Source organism: Canis lupus, chromosome 5 (assembly GCF_011100685.1).
Source record: "Canis lupus familiaris isolate Mischka breed German Shepherd chromosome 5, alternate assembly UU_Cfam_GSD_1.0, whole genome shotgun sequence".
Classification (NCBI taxonomy): Eukaryota; Metazoa; Chordata; class Mammalia; order Carnivora; family Canidae; genus Canis; species Canis lupus.
This window is the reverse complement of record NC_049226.1, coordinates 39,194,049-39,217,402: the sequence shown is the minus strand read 5'-3', so window position 1 is coordinate 39,217,402 and position 23,354 is coordinate 39,194,049. Positions and strand designations below refer to the sequence as shown.

Below are 23,354 nucleotides of genomic sequence, written 5' to 3'. Positions count from 1 at the left end.
TAGGGCATGGGGTATCAGGCGGTTCCAGAGATATACAAGGGGACAGAGCTGGATGGGAGAGACTGGAGACCCAAATCCTTAATTTTACGTGGAGGGGAAACTGAGGCTTGGAGAGGCCTAGAGCCACGAGGGCTAGAATGTTGGACTGGTGGGAACTGTCCCCAACAGAGCTGAATGGATCGCTCAGAACTGCAGGGGTTGGGAATCCTGGCAACTTGTAACCAGCCACTTGTTGCTGGGGAGGATGACCACACAACCGTATGGGGCCATGGGAGATGGTCCTCATTCGGTTTTGATGCATCAGTGGTTGTAGAGACAGAAAACGTCGGTAAACCAATGGGATCCATTCAAAGACAAAGTTGCTCTGCATTTCCAGCAGGAACAATAAATCGTGTTTTCATCTTGTGTTCTGAGCTGATGGGCCACAGGGGAGCTCTCGTGGGACCCCCGCTAGGACACGCTCTCTGTAGAGTTCTGGACAAATGCCAGCCTCTGGGCAGGTGCCTTTCCGCCTGTGGAATTGGAACAGCCTAAATCCAAGCAGGACACGAGGCAGCCGGTGGCCTTGAAACTCACATCATTTCAGACCCTGTGCTTTTGGCCTCAGGAAACCTTCTCCTGGATCCCTTTTATATGTGTGTGCATGTGCGTGCGTGCGTGCAGGCTTGTGCATGCATAGGCAGGTAAGAAAGGTTGGTGGCAATCCTCCTGTCTTCAGGACTGAGGTGAAGCCCAGAGAGTATTTATATAGTGGGGTTGGATAAAATTGTTCCCTGATAGAACCTCACATTTCGATCAGGCTGCTTTCACAAAGCCATTCTGATGCCAAGGACATTTTTACCTGGTCTTAAAAAGAAATCTCTATAATTTCAGCTTCCTAAAGCTCTCAAGTACTGTGTAAGGCAAGTGCCCTAGCACCATCTTCACACCTTGCTCCATCCCTCACTCTATTCCTGACCCTCTGGCCACATTGTTACCTCTGCTGTGTCAAAATGGCCTCATCAAAACTGGCTTTTGCAGGATGCCTTTATTTCTATGGCATCTTATAGCCATAAATTCTTTGCTTAGATATATTCCCTTCTTCCAGTAGAAATTGCACGGTCCCCTAGGGATGGGAGTGGGATGATGCAGTGAAATCACTCCTGCTGCTGGCAGGGTAGGAAGCTCTATTCCATCTTGGTCTCAGTGATTTCCCTGGAGTGTCTGGGAAGGGCCTTGTATCAGTTACCTCTTGCTGTGTAACAAATTACCTCGATTCAGTTGCTTAAAACAAACCTCTGTTATCTTGCAGTTTCAGTCCATCAAGATGGACTGGTGTGATGTAATTTTGTGCCTCTGTGTCAAGGTCTCTCCACGAGGGTGCAGTCATGGCTGTGGCTGGGGCTGTGGTCCCATCTGAAGGCTTAACTAGGGAGGATCTGCTTCCAATCTCACTCACACAGTTATTGGCCAGATTAAGTTTCTCACAGGCTGTTGAACTAAAGGTCTCTCTTCCTTGTTGGCTGTTGGCCACCAGGCTTCTCCATAATATGGCAGCAGGCTTCCCTCAGAATGAACAGGAGTGGCTCAGCAGTTGAGCGCCTGCCTTTGGCCCAGGACATGATCCCAGAGTTCTGGGATCGAGTCCCACATTGGGCTCCCTACATGGAGCTTGCCTCCCTCTGCCTATGTCTCTGCCTCTATCTCTCTGTGTTTCTCATGAATAAATAAGTAAAATCTTTTTTTAAAAAAAGAATGAACAGGAGAGAGAAAGAGAGCACACTCAAGATGGAAACCAGTTTTTGTAAACCAATCTCCGAGGTGACATTCCACCATTTTACCATATTCTGTTTGTTGGAAGTGAGTCACTAGATGCAGCTCATACTCAAGGGGAGGGTTTTTCATGAGGATGTGAATACCAGGAGGGAATCTTTGGGGGCCATCTTGGAGGCTGCCTACCATAGGCCTTTGGGCCGAGTTACTGTTGAGTGTTTGGCCTATGAGATCTGCCACTTTAGCCTTTCTGATGAGTGAGTGGCTGTGAGAGGCAGAGGAGAAGCAGCTCTGTGTTCACTCTTAGCCTTCCTGGAAGGTGGATACCTTCATAGGCATGGCCTTTTGAGGACTCCTCAGGTGCAAATGATTCTAAACTTCTAAACTAGGTACACTTGGGATGCCTGGGTGGCTCAGTGGTTGAACAGAGCCTTTGGCTTAGGTGGTGATCCCAAGGTCTTGGGATGGAGTCCTGCATCGGGCTCCCTGCAGGGACCCTGCTTCTCCCTCTGCCTGTGTCTCTGCCTCTCTCTCTGTCTCTCATCAATCAATCAATCAATCAATCAATCAATCAAATAAGCTAGGTAACTTAAACTCCAGTCTCCCATCCCATCCCCCCTTCGCCCCAAGGAAAGCAGACAAGCCCAAGACAGGTCTCTCACTGTGGTCTTTGTCACTTCTGAATAAAGCTCTAGGACACAGTTGCTTTCTCTAGAGTTCATCTAATGATCAATTTGGGTGCCAATGTTACTTGGTATTCTTGTTCCCAAAATGAGCACTGGTCATAAACCAGAGAAAGGAATTTACACTATTAGTTCAGGGTTCATTGTCTTCAAAACAAAAGCAGATTGTTAGAAAGATCTTTTTGGATCATGAAATACTTTTGCCTGAATTAATTGGATCTTCCTAACCTCCATGAGGCAGGATGTTTCTTATACAGGATGCGAGAAAATGGAGGTTCAGAGAGATTAAATAAATTGCTCAAGATTGGACATAAAGAAATGAAGCTGGATTTTAAAATCAGTTCTCCTGACTCCAATTCTGTGCTCCACCCTGAGTCCCTTTTAAAGTTTTTTGCCGGGATCCCTGGGTGGCTCAGCGGTTTGGCACCTGCCTTTGGCCCGGGGCGTGATCCTGGAGTCCCGGGATCGAGTACCACTTTGGGCTCCCGGCATGGAGCCTGCTCCATGCTCCTCTCCCTCTTCCTGTGTCTCTGCCTCTCTCTCTATGTCTATCATAAATAAATAAGTAAATCTTTAAAAAATAAATAAAGTTGTTTGCATACCCTGAGTCTCCAGATTATTTCTACTGGGAATCTGGCAAGACTTCTTGGCCAAGTTTGCTCATTAAGTCATTCTAGACCAGGACTACAGTGACCTGAGAAGAGAAGTAGAACCCAGCGGGGACAGGGCATATCATAGCAGAAATTTTCAGGGTAGACATGGCTGGTGACTTTAGAGTTATATGGTATTTGTGTATGCATGTGTGTACATGTGCGTGTGTGCATGCACATGTTTGTGCATGCATGTGTGTAGTTCATAGACTTTCTCATCCCAAGGACTATACCAGTGTTCTACTCAGGGTTGTGTGTGTATATGTGCATTTGAACACACGCATGTCTGCAGGTGGAGACAGATGTCTCAGACCTACCTGGGCTCAGGGATGATCCCCAGAGGGTGTCATTTTGGTGAGCAGGTGGTATAAGCAGGGCTGTTGGGACCTGAGAAGTGGGGTGGGATGGGTGAGATGTGGAGACAACAGTATGGCAGCATTTGTGTTAGAAGACTCCCTGAGCCCATCATCTGACTTCTCACTGCTCCAATCTCTTCCCTGATCTTCAACTCAATGTCCATTTTTGATAACACATTTGGTTAATTTCCCCAGCCTGACAACTAGACCACATAATGTTGTTTTGGCATTTTGGAAGATATCAAGTTCTGCATTCATGATGATGACCACAATCCAACCAGTGGGCTCTTCCCATGTGCTGAGGCCCTGTGCCCAATGCCTTATATGAATTATCTCATGACAAAAATCCTCATGGCCATCCAAGGATAGTTCCTGTTATTGCCCCTATTTTATAGATGAGAACACAGAGATTAGGAAGATGAAGTATCTTATTTCTGGTCACATAGCTAAGAAGTAACTAACTGGACTGTCCTGAGCTCATGCTCTTTGTACTATGCCGTACTTTGCTGCAAACAATTGTTTAGCAATGCAGCTTTGCCTTTTTAAGAACTTCGGCTAATTCCCTTATCAGTTGCCCTCTTGAAATGTTGAAATACACAACGATATCACAGAAACACAACAAGAACAGCAAGGGGAGAACTGTTATTCCTGTGGTGCTGCATGAAGGTGGACCTCAAAGGCCAGACCTTCGCTGGGCAGAGGATGTCCACACAACACACTCATAAGGGGCCTGTTCCCCAGATCTTAAAAGCATTTGATGCATTCCCCCACCATGCCAAGGAGACACGTTACAGCCCTCGTTTTTTAATTGGGTTTCTGACTCAACAAAAACTCCTTTTGTCAGAACCTCAACATTTCCTGGCATGTTACCCACACATATTTTCAATGTGGATAGCAGTGATGTTTCATTGTATAGTATTTGTGTATATTTGTGCCTAGAAAGATTCATTTGAAATTAGTAAATAAATATTTCTCCCCAATTTCAAGAGACCCACCCCACCTTGACCTCTGGGGGATTACTGGCAATTACTACCTTCTCTTTTAACTGTAGGTAACAGTTTTCTATGTATTCAACTGTCCACTTCCCCCAAAACTAATGATATCAGTTACAATATATTATGTTTTACAAGTTTACCTTTCTCGTTCTATTTTCCCCAGAAACCTAGTTAAATGAACTGCACCAGAGACTTGCAAGAGCTTCCAGATGGGAGAAGGGGGGGCAGGAAGAGATCAGAACAAGGTAAGCAAGTCTGGCCTTAGGTCTTGATGGTATTCAGTCTTCAAAGTAGGCAACATGTGGGCCGGGAGTTGACTGGAAATTAAAGATCTTACTTCTGACCTTTAAGAAACACAATGCAGGAAGGGAGACAGAGGTATACCGGATAAGTAACATGTAGTGGGATAAATGGCCCTGATCCTTGAGGTACAAGGGGGTGCACATGTGAGCCCACCTGCAGGGTCTGGCCTGCCTCCCGAGGGAAATATCATTGGAATGGCCCTGGTAAGAGAGATAAAGGGACCAGTGAGATGGGGGGTTGGAGATGTGGGGAGCATGGATCTAATTTATAATCATTCTGAGGGAAGAGAATATATCTGTTAAAGGGCAATTTCATCCAGCATCTACAGATGGAAGATACCCCAGGTGTGGCATCCTGTGCTGATGAGACCTGGCCATGTCTGGTGGGAGTGGAGGGGACAGGCACATGCTGGACCAGATTGGGATGCACAGGCAGGTTAGGAGGGAAAGCAGAGTAGGGCTTGAGTTGGAATTTGGTATGTTTAGACCCCGTGGACTTTCCCTATTAGATAAGGTTTCACCTTAGCTGCTTCATAAAGCCTGTATCCTGGATGGTCATGGCTCCATGTGCTTGCATCCTACAAGGGAGGTGTATCATTCCCACATTATAGATGGGGAAAACTTAAGTCAGAGAGAGAGAGAGACAGGGGAGAAGTGATTGCCCCCCTGGATAGGCATTTAGAATTCCCCAAGAATTCTTAGAAATTCCAGGGGAAATTGCTGTGGCAATTGCAGGAGCATTCATTTATCTAATGATTTTGATCCCAGTGCCTGGGGACAGAGAATGTGATGAATGAGATCCCTGCTTTTATGGAACCTACCTTCTCATTGGTTAGGAGAAAATAAACAGATGAATAAATCATGGGATATATCAGTCAGGGATGGTGCCATGCATAGAATTGAAATGGGAGATGTGGTAGTGATTGGAGGCTACTCTAGGTTGTCATAGAAGGTCTCCTTGAAGAATTCATATTTAGGATGGATCCTGATTCATAGGAAGGAACAGCTCAAGTGGAAATCAGGGAAAAGTGCATCCCAGGCAGAGGGAGAGGCTGTAGAACACTAACATGGGAACAACTTGTTGGGCTTGAGAAGATGAGGAAGACCAGAGAGGCTCTGCAGTGAGTGGTGGGAGGGTGACACTGGCTGAGACCAAAAGGGTAGGCAGGGGCTAGATCAAGGAGAGCTTTGTAGGCCAAGGTAAGGAATTTGCATTGTATCCCAAATAGAACACAGAGCATGGGGGTACTGGAAGTGGAATGATTTAATTTTAGTTATATTTAAAAATGACCACTCTGGGTCTTTTGTGGAGAAGGAATAGTAAGGATGTGAGTGAAGACAGGGAGACCAGTGAGCAGGTATCCAGGGGTCCAGTGAATCGATGTTGATGTCTTGGACTAGGGTGGAGATGAAGAGAAGTTATATAATAGCAGTGTGGCGGGTGGGGAGAAGATAATGAACTGGATGTATTAAGTAAAGAAGCAGGAGGAATCGAAGATAGTCTTGAGATTTTAAAATTGGGTGATTTGGTGAACAATGGTGCCTCTGAGATGGAAAAGACAGGAGAGGAGCATTTTAGGGAGTAAAGTGGAGAGTTCTGTTTGAGCCATGAAAAATTTGATGTAGACATACAAATGATGCAGAGATGACAGTTGGATAATATGCATTTGGTCTTTGGGGAAGGAGTCAGGTTAGTGTTAAAATTTGGCAAACAGATGAGCTTCGAGGCCAAAGAACTCATTGATGTCATCCTGGGGACATATGGAGAAAGGAGCCCAGAAACCATCAGTGGAATCTGAAAAGGAGGTTGACAAGTGACATGGGAGGAAAACGGGTCCATGTAGCATCGTGGAAACCAAGTAGGAAGATGATTCAAGAACATGATGGTGGTCAACTGGTCAACTATTACTCATGACCACTGCATTTTGGAAGATAAGAGGGGGAGAAGCCTGGTGTGCAGAGGAAGGGCGTTTTTTGACAAGAATATGGGCCCTTTATCCATCATATTGGGAGGGAAGGCAGCATACATGCATCATTCGTGAGATGATGAGGAAACCAAATATTGATGATGGGGTTATGATGGTACAACAGAAGCCGGTGTGCCAGAAACTGAGGTTGTCAGTGGCTGAGAAGAGAGGCTGGCAACAACCAGGTGGGAAGTGGTGGTAGAGTCTGATAACATGAGCTTCAAAGGAGAAGGGAAGAAACTGGCTTGAGAATGGCAGTGGGGAGTAAGGAGGATGAATTCCCACCTCTAGGTCCAGAAACTTCTGGATTTCTGGGTCATGAGAGGAAAAACAGCCCTCCCTCGAGAGGAGAGAGGGTACATCCTTTGGTGATGATCTGACAAAGCATTCTTGGCACAAAGTCCCAGGGCAGGGGTGTCTCCAAATTTCAGTTTCTTATCCTCAGCTTTTCAGATTTTTTTAAAAAAAGGATGCTATTTATTTATTTGATAGAGAGAGCTCGCACAAGCAAAGGGAGTAGCAGGGAGAGGGAGATGGAGAAGCAGGCACCCTGCTGAGCAGGGAGCCCGAGGCGGGGCTCAATCCCAGGACCCTGGGATCATGACCCGAGCCAAAGGCAGTCACCTAACTGACTGAGCCAGCTTTTCAGATTTTGAACACAATTTTATCAGTTTACTCAAGGCTCTGAATAAACCCCACACCTTTTGATCCCTAACAATTTTCTCCACATATTGTTGTAAATGCTATTTATAATAGGGTTATGTTTGCCTTCCTCTAAGAGCACAGGGGAAGGACAGATTCTCACCCTGGGAGGGTTGGGAAAACTTTTTCTCAATGGTTAAGTTATGTTCTGGGTTTTGGGGGACATGCAGCCCCTTAGAAGTGGGAAGTGAGAAGAAGACTCAGGACAAAGGCATGTGGTACATGCCCAGGGCTTGGCCAGTGTGGGGAACAGAAGGGCATCGAGTGTACGTGTGTGTGTGTGTGTGTGTGTGTGTGTGTGTGTGTCAGGGGTTGGGAGGTGATATTGGTAGGAGCCCAGATCGGGAGGCTTTTCTGGGACTAGATTTTAAGGAAGGTTCATTTTTGGAAATTGGTAACAAATAATTTTTGAGCAGGGGTATGACATGATCAGAACCTTCTCAGTTGTTTTTCTCTGGTGAGAATGTCAGGCTTGGCGTGGTGCTTGAAGGAGCATTCCGTAAATATTTGTTGAATGGATGTTCAATTTACTAACATACAGAATAACCCCCAGTGCCCGTCACCCATTCACTCCCACCCCCCGCCCTCCTCCCCTTCCACCACCCCTAGTTCGTTTCCCAGAGTTAGCAGTCTTTACGTTCTGTCTCCCTTTCTGATATTTCCCACACATTTCTTCTCCCTTCCCTTCTATTCCCTTTCACTATTATTTATATTCCCCAAATGAATGAGAACATATAATGTTTGTCCTTCTCCGACTGACTTACTTCACTCAGCATAATAAAAAATTAAAAAAAAATTTGTTGAATGGATGAGTAAATATATTTATAAATGATAATTCTTGTGGCCGCCGTATGGAGGATGAGCTAGAGGGAAAAAGAATAGAGGTGGGAAGACATATTTGAGGAACAGAGCCTGAATTTGGGGCGTGAGAGGGAAGGAGGAGTTGAGTTTCTACTTTGAGTGTCAGGAAGGATGGTGATGTGATTGACAGAAGCAGGGCATGGAGCTGGAGGAGATGTTTGTGGAAGTATGGGTCAGGAAAAGACTTGGGTTTCAAATAGATTTAAATTTGATAAAAAGTCAAAACACTTAGAGAAATTTGTTTAATATGCTGCTGGAAATGAGAACCTATTCTCAGAAGACAGGTAGGTCCCAGGAACATGTTTAGGTTAACTATCAAGGTCCTAGTGATACCGAAGACGTAGAGTGATATGGTTTTGGGGAAGTGATTTTGACCACATTCAGTGGAAAATGATTAATAATTCAGGATGACAATATAATAACTTATAATGGGACATATACCTGAGTAATTTGATATGTCAATTTTCAGAAGATTGCTGAGTAAACAAGAGCAAAAGGGACCACTTTTGTCAACCTCCAAAACCAGTGAGGCCCCCCTCTTCTATTCAGTCACTTCTCAGAGAACAAATATGGGCCTTCCCAGGTCCACAGCACCCTCCTTTGGTGCACTGCTGGAGGAAACTTGTAAACTTTGGAAAGATCTTTTTCATACTTCCTTGCTTTCTCACTAGAAAGGATGATGCACAATTTTGACAATTTCTTGATGACTCAGGTACCTTATCAAGAGCATATATGATTTCATTTGGGAGCAATAATGCTCGAGTGGTCTCACTACAGCAGGCGGGTGGAGTGGGGAATTGGAATTGATGGCTCCTTCACTAAATGGCTCATGCTCATTGCATTTTTGTGGGGAATTGGTTTGCTTTTTGAGGTTTTTTGGTTCCCTCAGCAGTCACTCAGTGCTTTGACAATTGGCTGGAATGCTTTTTACCTCCTTGTTTGGAGATAGTTGTTGAGTGGCTTTCACATGGCTCCCATGTCTTGAGCTCAAGGCACCATATCTTGAAAATTTAGAGTATCTTTCATCGATCTCATTGCTGCCTCCTCACTAACACACACTTAAAGCATTGCAGCAAGCAGACTGTTTTTGGGGGGCAATATCCCTGTGCATAGCTGGTCTTGTCCTCAGAGAGCTGATACTTTTAAAACTTCTCTCATGACCCTTCAGACTGGGGTGGCAGTGGGAGAGGTTTTAGCTACAGTTCTCCTGCCTGCAGTTTGCCTCATGTTGGCACTGGGAGCCATCGCTCACAGATTTTGTATTAGTTTCCAACCTTATCACTATGGGTTTTGCTCCAATGAATGATAGACCTTGGTAGGACCCCTTGAGACCATGGCCACAAATATCCTAGTTGCACTTTGTCCATGAAGACAGGGGAGCAGGGAGGAGACTAATACCTCTCCGGGTTGAGAGGGGAGTGGCTTTGGCAGTACTGAGATCTTTGGGAGACTAAACACCAGCAGCCGACATTTCCTGAGCACCTTGCTATATTCAGGTTTATAAACAACAGAAGGGCACCAATGAATTCTCCATTTTAAAAGACACTGCCATCACTTACAGTGGCTAAAATTGGAACACTTTAAAATTCCCCAATGCAGGCATGATTCATAATAGTTCATTCACTTGATAGATTACTAAGCAGCCTCTAAAATAACCATCAGGAATCTCTAAGAACACGAGAAAATACAATCTAATGTCAGGGCAAAAATGATGGATTCAGAAGGATGTGTACAGTTTTTGGCCATAACCATGTAAACAAAGAACAAGAGCACACAAATAAATGTTGTTTGATGGTTATGGGATTTTAAGATTAAAAAACAATGTTTTCCAAGCTTTCTATAATGCTGATGTAGAATTTCTATTATGAGGCTACATGCAAATGAATACAGCAAAATGCAACTGGCCATTATTGACATGATACATGCCTTGAATTGCTTTTCTAGGAAAGGTGATGATTTGTTTTGATTCCTCCCTGTATGCTAGTGCACGAGGGGACTGGCCACATGCAGGAAGGAGTATGGGACTATGCTAATGACATAGGGCTGTCTTGGCACAGCATTGAAATTAGCCTCCTTCACCTCACCTTCCATTTGTAATAGTGCTGAGTATCCATCTTCAAAGCTTTCCTTCCTCTCCTCTTTCCTAGATGTCACTTCTTCTATTTTGTTCATTTCCATTTCATAAGTTGTCTTAGGTAGGACTAAAGTTGTTGCTGAGTATGAACGAGGAGATCCAGGACAAAGTATTGTCAAACTCTTAGTTTTCAGGAGGATGATTTGTTTGGATTGCGGTTCAGGTGGGGACAAACTCATCCCAGACATTTGAGAATTGTGATTTAATCATAATTGGGAGTTTTCTGGGTCCCGAGAGTTGGATGCACCATGCGATGTGTGAATTTTCTCACATTCTGGCATAGGCTGGGGTAACTGTGTGATACTGAGGACTTGCTGTCAATGGGACTGATGGAATAATTGAATCCTATAGATTTGCTTTGGTGCTTTGCTTTTAGGCCAAGTTGCAAATGCAAATCCCCTTCTTCCAAACAAACACTTGCCTGGATTCGTAGTGCTCTGAACATTTCAAAAGGGGGTGGTCTGGCCCATTGATTGAGGCCAGTCCTGGGAAATGCCGGCCTGTTTCCCCCATGTGTTCTCTAGGTTTACAATGTCTCATTGTTCCAGTGAAGCAGGACTTCCTTTTTCTGATTGATTAAACACTGTGGGGCCACACATTTTCATAGTCCCATTGCTCATGAGCCAGCTGTCAGGCAGAGAGGGTCTCGGAGCAACAAATTCCTGAAAGCCTTTCAGTTTTGATTTCCTGAATCTGAAATTATAACACTATTTCTTGCTGCTTGTTTTTTCCACATATTTCCAACCTGTCTAGCCTATCCATGTACAAGTGTCCCCAAAATGTCCATTGAAAGGAAAAGGTTGAAAAGCTCTCCTCTTGATTATGACTGTTTGGCTTGTTCCAGAAATTTGATGTTAAAATTTGGAACTTGATCTAAAGATAATATGACTGTATGAGCTTTGTGTCTAATGGGTCTGCATATTACATCTTAAAAATGGAAATTTTAATATTTATGACTGAATAGACCTTGGGTAAATATAAGATTCAGATCTGTAGCTCTAGCTGATTGGTATACAAAGCCCAATGCTGCTTCCCATAGCGGATTTGTAAAGTGCTCATTTAGCAGACTCAATGCTATAGTTCAGATGCAGAAAGGATCCCATTTGGAAACAGCCTCTATGATCTGCATACTGGAAGAAGAATGTGGGCCTTGAGCATGTCACTCCCATTAGCCCTGCAACACTGAGGCTAGCATTGAAACCATGCTTGTCCATCATTTCCCTTGTCTTTCAAGACTCAGCACAAATTCTTCTTGAATCTGTTTCTTGACATCCCTTGCCACCCAGGCTGAGCTAGGAATCTTGTGGTCTGTCTTCTTCAAGGTGCTGTGAGTTCCTTGAACCAAGGCTGTGCCTCATTCTGCTTTGTGTCTTTCATACCCACTGCAATACCTGGTACGTGAAGATGCTCAGTAACCATCTGCAGCATGGCTGCTGGGACTTGCTCTGGCCTATGCACAGGGACTTCTCTGCTTTTTTTCTCTTGACAATGAAGATAACATGGATTATTCTTTTTGATTGGTTATTGGCACAGAAAACAAATCTACCCTGTGAGCCTTTGACATTGAGGAGGATAGAGACTCCAAAGCAAGAGGTGAATGTGGAGCATTCACAAGGTGAATGTATGTAGAGTATAGAAATGTTTACAAGAAGCAATGTATGCCCTTCCCACCACCAAAAATGCTGAATCAGTAATGCCAGGTCTGTGTTAGAAGATGGGTAATTCTTTTCTTTTTTTCTTAAGATTTTATTTATTTATTTGATAGAAAGACAGAGATGGCAACAGAGAGCATGAATGAGGAGGAGAGGGAGAAGCAGGCTCCCACTGAGTAGGGAGGATCCCAGGACCCTGAGATTGTGACCTGAGCTGACGGCAACCACTTAACTGACTGAGCCACCCGGGTGCCCCAAAGATGGGCAATTCTGATTAGACTCCCACCTACCCACCCCAGATGAAGTTAGAGATAGTTGCTTCCCTTAGAGAGAGGGATTGTCTGTGTTAGAACATGCTGACAATGACCAACTATGCTGCCCATCGTGTGCATCTTAACAGAGAGCAATAATGGGCTTGTTTCTCCTCTCCTTGGAGTAGAGTGTATGTGTTTGGGGAGATGAGATTGGGAAGGTGGCCAGCACATTGTTGCATAAGGAGAGAGGAAGATCACTTGCTCCTCCCCACTCACTCTCCTCTGTCTTAACAGTTCTAGGATTCCCCACATTCCCCAGGATCAGTGTCTCTAAAGACACATCAAACAATTATCTTGTGTGTATCCCCCTAGAGCCCAACAAGTAGAGATGAGGCTATGATAAGAGTTTCCATAGGTTCCCAGGATGGGCAAGGTAAAGAGGTGGAAAGAGTCATGAAGAGAGAGGGCTAATGGGAAGCCTGTTGGATGTGCGCTGTATTTCCCTAGAATGCTGGGGGTCAGAGCATGCATTTGGCCTGTAAGGGAGGAGGCTCTATGTGTCTCCCAGGCAGGGCACTTGGGATGGACGTCAGCACATCAACCACACACTGCACCAAGTTGATTTATGCCCAGGAACATTTCTGCTGATTTTAGAGATAAACCTTCCAAGATGCTAATAGCCTAAGTAGCAGCTTCCTCTCCAGCCAAAATAAATGAAGAGTAGCCAGAGGGCAGAAAAGGAAACAGAGGGCAGGGGAGGATATGCGAGGCTGTGGGGAGGAGGGGGATAACAGGCAGAGGGTGAAACAAAACTCAGCATCAGTTTCCTGTTTGAGAAATTGTTCTCCTTCTGGGGCCAGCCAATACTCCTAGGTATGGCTCAAGGAGAAGAGTGGGAGATGAGATGCAAGCAAGACAAGATGCCTGCAGATTGGAGCAGGGGAGAGACGAAAGAGGCTGAAGAGAGGAAAATGGGTCTAGTTTCCAAGTGGAGCACAAGGCCCTTATGTTGGTTTATTCTTTTTGGTATGGGCACTTTCTTGGGACCAAGCCTCTGACGCTGATTTCAGAGGAAGTGAGTCATCGAAGATCCGGCTATACCTTGAGCAAGTTCATCCTTCCATCGTCTTATGTCATCACTGTCTCTGCTGCTCAGAGTTCCAAAACAAGGCTGCAGAAGGACATTGCTTTAGAATCCACACAAATGTTTTCCTGGTTACTGGGTCCATGACTTGCTCTACCCAATGAATGAGTGGATGGACATAGGGATGATGCCCTGGTCAAGTGAGATGAGGGGATACTGAATAGCAATCTCCCTTTGGAGGGTTACAGAGCAAGGTAACATATTAGAGTCTCTGAGAAGTGCTGCACTAAAGGAATTTGTTTAACAGACTATTTCTCAAACTTCCCTGACTAAGGGCAGGCCTGCTGTATTTATATTGCTCAACAACATGGATTATGTGAATGGTGCCCCCCTGGATTTAACAATCTATGTGGCCTTATAGGGTGTAAGGGTGACTCTTACACCTTACAGGGTGACCCTCGACATGGACAATCCCCTCCTCCCTTTAAGTAATACCAATTAACATCTTGAGAGGTTCTTGTATTCTCTGGGACACGGTTTAGGAAACACTGGATTAAGATAATGTTTTGCCCATCATGAGTGTGCAAATGACATTACTTCCACAGCGTTAGTGGGCTAAAAAGTCTGAGTGGGGTTGACTTGTGTCAATGCACTCATCCATCAGTTTTGCCTGGAATCCACAAAATCCCTTTGCAAGATGGTTTCCTGAGATAAGGATGCAGCTTGTGGCTACAGAGGGTGAGATTAGCTTTGCATGAGAACACCATCCAGAGCCAGTTTTCTTAGCTCAGTGTTTAAAGGCTCTGGCTGTCCTTTGATCTAAGTAAATTCTGATTTTGGCAGGTGGTAGTGGAAATGTACTATAGTCCTTTTAAATGTTTAAAGGCCACTGGCATTCAGTACTATGAATATATTTATACATATCTATTCAAGAATCCTTCAATGAAAGTACGTCTTGAAACTGCAGAAGGCCTGAATGATCCCCCGAACCTATTTCTTATTTCTAAGTAGTGAACACTCTGTAAATCTTCCGTGATTTTTGATTGGGTTCCTAGAACAGTGGTTCCCAAAACTTGCTGCACATTAGAACCAAGCTTTTTGATTCTGATGGCTGTATTCCATCCCATTCCAAGTAAATCACAGTGCTGCAGGTGGAGCCAGCATATGAATTTTTAAAAGATCCCTGGTAATTCCAATGTGCAGCAAAGTTGGAGGACTGCCAGTTTAGAAGCACTTTCATTTCTGGACAGTTTATTCTAACGGCCATACCTCTGTGAGAGAAACAGGGCAAAGATTCATCTTCATCTCCCAAGTGAGATAATGGAGGTCCTAAGAGGTTAGGGAACATGATCAACGTCACAAATTTGTGTCAGATTCCAGGTACGTGTCATTCCTTTGATTTTATTTAGGCCAAGGCCAGCATATCAGATGAGATTCTGGAAATGGTGGGACAAGAGATTGGTGGGAGGAGCTGGGCTTGAAAATCCAGTGTATTGAACATAGGCCTTTGTGCCTGTAGGAGAAACAAGAAACCCACTTCAATCTTATGCCTCCAGCCCCTCCCATCAATGCTGTTTCTGTCTGTAGACTGCTGCTCTGCATTTCATTTATAGGGAGACAAAATGGAACCTTTGTGCCAGAGTTGAAGGAAATTATAAAAGCCCACAGCTTGTCTTCAGACTTAATGTCAACTATTTGTCTCCTTTATTTTCAAACAAACAAGTCCTCCCCATGAGTTCTGAGGCGGTCTCAAACATTCCCTGCCTTGGGTTTGTAGTTCCCTGGTTCCTGCATCAGCAGGTATGGCAAAAACTTGCCATTCCATAGAATTGTTGATCATCCATAGAAGGCTGTGGGGTCCAGTGAGATATGGTGAGATATGGAAATGTTGGGCTACACAAATGCACGCTGGCACTGAAACAAATAATTTGCTAAGACCTGAGCCTCTTTGAGGCTTCAAGCTTTATTAACTAGAAACTTAGAAGCAAGAATGAATGGCATTATCCAAAATTACCCAAATATCATGAATTCAAAACATTATCCCATCATCCAGCATGAATGGATTAATCCTATTGTACATATGGAGAGAGGTACAAACACATTTTTAACAGTTCTACAGATATGGGGGATAAGCCAAGAATCTCTTCCATTGGAGGTGAACCGGCATGGGATGACATCCTCTACATTACTGGAGACTTGGGATGGGTGGCTTGTAATTCTGAGATCTATGGTGGGTCTCAGAAGGAGAAAAGGAACTTTCTTTTTTTGTTGTTTATTATTACCTGAAGCTATAGGTTAGAGGTCTATGTGAACATCATTTCTTCTCTAACTTCAGAAAAATGATACTGTGAATTCTCCTAAAAATGTGTTGTGAAAGCTTACCTCTCAGATGGAACAGTAGGGACTCCATAAGGCCCGGATCTAAATAGGCTTGACAAAAAGTAGAATTTTTTTTTTAAAGAGTATGAATAAATGTCTAGGGTGCTATCCTTTGTTAGGTGTGTTATAATAAAATGCTGACACTGGTGATAACTTAATTTAGAAACATAGTAGGATTTAAGGTTGACCTTGTCAGTAACATATTTGCATACCACAATGGTTCCTGGGTTAGGAGGTAAAAAAGGAGATGGAAAACCTGGGAATTTGCTTATCTCAGGGGAGTGTTTCACATCTGAACAAGTCAACCCTTGCAGATGTTGCAGCAGAAAGAAACATGTAGAGTCATTATTCAGTCTAAACCAGCACTACTCAGTGTGTGGTCCCCAGACCAGCAGCCTCTCCTGGGAGCTTCCTGAAAGTGCAAATTCTTTGGTCCCCAAAGCAGATCTACTGAATCAGAATCGCAGGAGGGTGGGTCACCGAGTGTCTGTGCTTTTACAAGCTCCCCAGGCAATGGTAGTGTTCACTCAAGTTTGAGAAGCCCTGCTTGCGACTGGTGGTTCTCATGGTGTGGTCTCCTGACTCAGCCCCAGCATCACCTGGGAACTTGTTAAAAACCATCTGAGACTTTTTTCACTGGACATTGGCAGGGGGTGGTAGAAATGCTCCATGACATTTCAAATGTTCCAGGGCCACAGAAATAGCCCGTTCCGAACACACAAAATGATGAGTTCTTGGCTAAAAACTCTCAGATGCGCATTTTCCAGTCTTAGAACTGGAAAGGAATTACAGAGGTCTCTAGGACCTGTTTCTTGTCAGTAGGAGTTAATTATAAAAACTTACACATTGTCAGCATTTCCCTCCCCACCTCTGATTGAACATGGATTGTTGAATCAGGAACTCTAGAGGCAGGGCTCAGCACTCTGTGTTTTAACAAGTCCTCTGGGCTGATGCACCTGCCAGTCTCAGAACCATTGGAACACAGTTCCCATTAAACTGTCTACACACATGGCCATGTAAAGCACTGAGAGTTTTCTATTTTATCCTGTTCTTGGGGCCTGTGCATTGACTCTTGACAGCTGCCCATTGCTGCCACTCCTCCTCTCCCCAGTGGCAGTGGAGAAGTGTAGCCAGGATATAGAAACTTGGCCCAGTCCATGACCATGGTTGGACCCTGGCAGAGTAGATGACATTTACTGTGACCTCTTGTGCTGAGCCCACCTTGCATCTCCCCAGTTCCATGGATGGTGCATCCTCTTCTCTCAGGTCACTCTGTGGTAGCCCTGGCTAACAAGTGTATTTTCCCCAAGGTATTTGGACCTTCGGTATGAAGAACTCTTTAGTGATGGAGGTGATTGATGCAAGAAAGATGAAGACAGAGGAAGGTAGGGATTGGGGCCTTAGCAGTGGGAGCTCCTGCTGCTAGCTGAGAGCTAAAGCTAAAGATCTGGGGTGGGAAGACATAGAGGTAGGGCTTGAGGTGGCCACTCTTGTTACACAGGTAGAGTATGTAGCATGCCCTGGAGAGGAAGGAGGGCTGCTCCCCTATTTTGCTCCAGTTGAGTATAGTTTCGCCCTATACAAGCAAATGCCTTAACCTGCAAGATCTTTGCATTTTTTTAAAAAAGACTTTAAGTAATCTCTATACCGAACGTGGGGTTCGAACTCACAACCCTGAGACCAGTAGTTGTGTGCTCTACTGACCAAGCCAGCCCAGTGCCCCCAGATCTTTGCATTTTGCATTTACTTTGAGGAGACAAAAATGAACCATTGGGTCTGCACTTGGAAGCTTTAATGCATTTTTTTTAGGGAGAGGTGATGTCACACATCTTGCCTTCCTCAGGCAGAACGATACACAACTCTTGCAGGGAGATGAAGCCCTTCACAACACGTTCTCTACTGACAGATCTGTCCCTAGATGAGTTTCAGCTCCTGAATGTCAATGAGGCAGCCTGGGAATAACTATATGATCTGCATTTTCTCTGATTATCCCAAGTGATGGTGTTTTTCACTGAATTTAGGTTGGAGATGGCAAGAGCAACCTTTTAACTTTCTTGTCTCTCAACCCCCTATTAAAATGATCAAAGTATGCACCATTTGAGAAAACAGGGAATGTAGCACCAGTGGGAGAGACATCATGAGGCATTTCTGCTTGATGGAGTGAAGTTGCAAAAGGAAGAGGGAGGGACTGACCTGCCCATGATTTGGTATCTATAAAGGAACAGGCTGCTTGGCAAACTCATGAATAGAATTTTCTAGTAAAGCCTCCTTAACCCAAATACCCAAAAACTTCTGGCCAGCACTATAGTGAAAAGCTAAGGATTTCTGAGCCTGTTAGATTTGAGTTCAAATCCACTGTTTGCTAGTTATGCAAGCTAGTCAGCCTTGGTCTCATCCTCGGCTAACTGGAGGATAACACCCATTGAAAGGTATAACAGGGATTAAATGAAACAATCCAGGCAAGGAGACATGGCCAAAATGTTCATAGTTACCATTTACTGACTATTACATGCCAGGTACTGTGCTAACAGCTTCACATAACTTATTTCCTTTACCCCACAAAGGCTCTATGAAGTTGATCTTATTCTCACCATGATTTTACACACAAGGCGACTAAGGTTTAGAAAGGCTAAGGGGCTTCTCCAGATTCACAGTGATTATGCAAATATAGAAAGAATTTGGACTCAACCAGTCTAATTGCAAAGCCCAAGCTTTCAGGCCCTAAGCTGAACTGCTCCAAGCTTTATTTAATCCTTACCATTGCCTCATGGTAACCATTTTGTTGCTGAAAAAAAAAAAGAAGTTCAGAATCTAAATAATTTGATGTTATACAAAGATCTGAAGCCAAGCCTGCTGGACTCCCAAGTTCCCCACCCTTTACTGCCATGCTGTTCTTTAATTGATGCATACCATGAAATGTCATTCTGTCTTCCATCTTTTTTTTTTTTTTAAGATTTTACTTATTTATTCATGAGAAACACACAGTTTCAGAGGCAGAGAAACAGGCAGAGGGAGTCCGATGTGGGATTCGATCCTGGGACTCCAGGATCATGTCCTGAGCCAAAGGCAGATGCTCAACCACTGAGTCACCCAGGTGTCCCTGTCTCCCGTCTTTGGATTCAATTTTTCCCCCACTGAAAACACGGGGTATAAGGCCAATTATGCGAGAGGGGGAAAATTCAAAATGTGGTTCTTTGAAGAACTGAATGATTGTATGCAAGTGCCTCTAAATCATGTATATTTCTATTTTCTGGTAGAACTCACAGAAAACATTGGGCTTCCCCTGAATATGCTTGAAAAACACAGCCCTTGGCCAGCCTATGTCACATATATGTCTCCAATGGTGAAAAGACTCATTGAGAAAAGCAAAGCTAGAGACCTGGAATGCAAGCAAGCACTTGAGGAAAGCCAACGGACATCCCGGCAGAGCAAGCCTTCCAGCATCACACACCTGAAAAGGAGAAAGTCATCTAAGTCCTCTGGAAATATGGTGTTGAAGGACACGAGGTCAGAGGCCATGTTATCGATGTGGAGCTCGTACTCTGTACCGACTGTGGGTCCTACTGTTATCCCGGAGCCAGTGTGCCTTCATACGGATTCCAGAGAAAATCCCACTGCAAACTATAACAAGATCATCTTCCCTCGAAAACCTATGATGAGGATGCTTCCGTACAGCTCCCTTCTAGCCAGCAAGGAAAAACATTCAAATATTTAGCAGGGAGTCCCTGCTGTCATCCCCCCAAGATTGTACAGCAATTAAGCTCCATTTGCCACAAATTTCACTATGTCCTTTAAATGTGAACTTATCTCTGCTTGTGCACAAGTTGGCTGAGATAAACCAGATCTGAATGTGGGTCGTGGGTGGGTGGGCGGGCACGTGCCCTCGAGCATCACAGTCAGATGGGGCTGGGAAGCCCCACGCTCTACTTCCTGCCATAGATGCCTGGAACCTGAAGGTGAATTAGTCCCAGTCCAGGCAGGGCACAGAAATCACACCAGTTATAATGCCAGAGATAATCTGATGTAAAGAATTACTAACCAGGTAACGGAAAAGGCGGGAAGAGAACACAAGGGTATTTGTGGAAGTAGCCACCTGCAGGAGGCAGGTTTCCTGAGGCTGGGGGAACAAAGGGAACATATTGAACTCATGAAAAGTTAGGCATTTGGAGAAGGGGCATGTGGGCTGAATCTCAGATTTCTGAAGCGGAGGAGACAGGGATGCTTCTCAACTGGTACTGGTGTCGCTGAGCTTGGAAGAAAGTTCCAGAGGGGTTGGTACCTTAGTCTCTGAGGAGGGGAAGCTGTTTGGCTTAGGTTGGTTCTGTGATTGTTAAGAAAACCAAAAAGTGGACTCCAATGCTTCTGGAAGAAACTGACACTGCCCAAGTGAACAAGAAGCGTTGCCAGTGGAGACAGACAGGGACAGGAAGCCCACAGAGGTAAACAGGAAGCAAACTAGGAGAGAATTCCTTCTTCCTCTTCCAGTCTCACAGGTTCCCCCACCCTGGACCCACGACGGGCAGAGCCTATCAGAGACGAAAGCAGGAATGTGGTTTGGGGAATCCCAAATCCCAGCATCTCAGCATAGGATAAAAGGATACACTTGAAGCCAAGAGAGCATCAGCTTCAGAACTCTAGCATGGTGGTGTGCTGGGTGATTCCACCTTGCTCCACCTGGCACCTGAGCTTGGTATTGAGATGTTTTTTTCCTTGGTAGGTTTACAAAGTAGCAGTGAGGGTGTGAGTGTCCCCTGGCTGAGAAGTAGAGGATTTTCTCCCCTGTACTAGTTAAAGACTTGCCTTGTGGAGTAGAGTTGGCAGGGGAGAAGTTGCTGGCTAGACCCCAGCTGTTATTTGTCAGACCACACTTAGCATTGGTCGTGCTCTGGGCAGTTCCCAATTGGCCCCAAAGCAAGCGATGTTAAACTTAGTCTCAGGGCGGACAGACTTTGTCTTTAGAGGCAAAGGGATTCTGGTTATGATAGGGAGACCTAGCTGATCTCACAATTGGGGTTTATCTAGAGAGCAATGCAAGGCTTCGTTGGCAGCTTTTCTTTTCTTTGACCTCACCTGAATTTCTGTGTTTCCATTCATGAAGCGGTTAAGAGCCATTGTGCTTCCCCTCATGGAGGTGTAGAGGATGTGGTGGGCAAGTTGATATAGATGCCATTGGAAGAAGTCAGATCTGCCCTCCACGTGTATTGTCACCATATGGGAGTCTTGCAGAAACTTTTGGTGCTGTGAGTAGTGTTGGGCCAGCCACATAAATTAGGAGCTCCGGACCTATTCCTGGATTGTCAGCTTTTGGCCAGAATGAATTCTTGCAAAAATATAGGTGGCCTCCAGTGAATCTGAGTGACTGCATTTTGCATCCGTGGATCATTTATAGACACAGAGGCAGGTGAGAAATTCCTCCAACAAGAATTTTTATCTCTTCTAGCCTTTTATGGAAGTTTATAGCCATGGAGTAGATTTGGGAATGGATTTGTCTATTCTGGGAGCACCAGCGATGTCTCTGAGGTTCTCATGAACAAAGCTAGTCCCACCAAATGTCTAACATTGCGTGTTAGAATTTATAGAGATTTGGGATTATTTCTTCCAACCCTTCTGAGGGTGGAGTAGTTCTGGTCGGGTTTTTTTTTTTTTTTTTTTTTTGAGTTTTCTAGGTGTTTAATAGTTTTTACAAAAGAATCTGTATACTCTCTAAAGTGATTGCTTTATAGGTAACATTGTTTAGATTAAGTTAATTCTCAGCCTATTATAACAACACGAGCATGAGTGGAAGGACGTTATTAACACCTTATGTTGTGATGAAGGTTGCTTGTATCTGGGACTATAGTCCAGACATGCTGCCTCCTAAGATAGTTTTAAGAAAGAAAAAGTTTAACTCTTTTTTGAATTAGGGGGCACTGCTTGAGCCCAAGCTGGGGTTCACAGCCCAGCCACTATGGGGATCTGGCCAGCCATGACTAACCTTTGCATGAGCACCGAGGGGGCTGCAGGGAAAAAGCAGTTGAACAAGACCAGCTGGACCCAGTATTGAAGCCTCAGTCATTGGGGGAGGGAGGATGATCCTCAGTAATCCATGGTGCTTACATTTATCTTCTGCTCCAGACCTCCCTGAGCGCGATGGAGGTGGGGACCAGTGAGTCAAACTCCTAAAAGGCTCTTTTCCTAAAACCCTAGAAAGCCCTGGAGTATGTACAGAAAGGGGGAGGAGAGCTTCTAGATTTCACAACACAGCAGCATGCAGGGTCCCACTCACTGTCCTGGGTCTGGCAGAGGCCAGTGGAGGCTTGGTGGCACCAGCTTTGTTCATAAGAACCTGAGAGAGATCCCCGAGGCTCCCAGAACAGGCACATAGCCCTTCTGGGGGCTGAACTCTGACCCAAGCAGGTAGGGGCATGGAATGGAATAGGGATTCTTCCTAATGTAACCTCATCCTTGGCCAGTCCCAGCTGGAGCGGTCTGGGCTATCCCCTGGTCCTCTGAACATGTTGAACTTCCATCTCTAAGAGGGGACTAGTTTTCTCTGATGTTCCACAGCCTCTTCTAATTTCTCTCCTTGGCATCTGGAATTTTCTGTTTGGCAGGAGAGTTGCTTCACTTAGTCTGTCTGCTGTAGTAGGTTTATGAAACACCAGAATCTGTATTTTGCTGGCCCTTCTGCGTTGCTCTGTAACCAAGGCCTCATTCCGACACATACCGAGTAGCTGTTTTTGAACAAATTCTTTGGCTCCTGCGCACAATATGGTATTTACCCATTTGCAAATTCCACCGTTTGACCTCGACCGCTTGACCTCGACCGCTTGACCTCGACCGCTGGTCATTTTCACTCTGGTGGGTCTGTAAAGACATCAGATAGTCCCGCATTCTGCGATGTCTCAGCCGTGGCCCAGGACCACGTCTTGAAGATTAAGCTGCTAAACCAGTAAGATGCTGCCAGAAAGCCCTCCAGCAGGTAACTGTGCAAACCTGAGGTGTGTGCAAGCCAGATAGTTGGGGGTGGCCTGGGAGTTCTCTGACTGGCATGGGAGGCCTCGTGGGACCAAGACAGAGGGGCCTTCAAGAGTGGTGGACTTTAATAAACATCATGTGTGACCAGCACAGCATGAGCAGCTAATCTTCTTCCTTTTCTTGACCCAAGGTCTTCATGTAGGAGGCATGAAGGCGTCGCTGTGGTCCCCTTAGTCATTTTTGTTAGGACAGGGAGAACAAAATACAGGTCCCCGAAGGTAGGGATTTTGACCCTCGGGCTTTGATAAGGGTCCTCGGAGGAGGCTGAGAAGTTCCAAAGAACAAGGGATACAGCTCAGGAATCCCAACCATGTGTGTGTGGAGACAGAAAACCAGAAGCAGCAGGAATCCCAGGCCCGCAGCCTCGCTCCATGGGTCAACAGAGGTGGTAAAAAGATCATAAAAGTGCTTTCTTTGTGAGATGTGTGCGAGCAAATGGACACATCTAGACAATGTGGCTCTTTTCAGCCTGGGCTGAGTCATTCATTCCTAGAAGCTTTTTGGTATCCCCACCCTTCTCGAGTGACCGTACATTTTCAGAGCCCGCACTTTATCAGTGCCAGATA

General features: G+C 45.0%; 1 protein-coding gene across 2 annotated transcripts in view; it reads left to right on the top strand.

Annotated features, from left to right (window-relative positions):
* The window catches only part of CDRT4 (CMT1A duplicated region transcript 4), a 32,167-nt gene extending 12,588 nt beyond the window's left edge, over positions 1-19,579 (top strand). For both annotated transcript variants that reach the window (XM_038536952.1, XM_038536953.1), the window contains 3 exons: positions 4,600-4,681; positions 17,082-17,156; positions 19,029-19,579. In XM_038536952.1, coding sequence (XP_038392880.1) covers positions 4,612-4,681; positions 17,082-17,156; positions 19,029-19,486 — 603 coding nt within the window. In that variant the 5' untranslated portion in view covers positions 4,600-4,611 and the 3' untranslated portion in view covers positions 19,487-19,579. The remainder of the gene's footprint in view (positions 1-4,599; positions 4,682-17,081; positions 17,157-19,028) is intronic.
* The last annotated feature ends 3,775 nt before the right edge of the window (positions 19,580-23,354 follow it).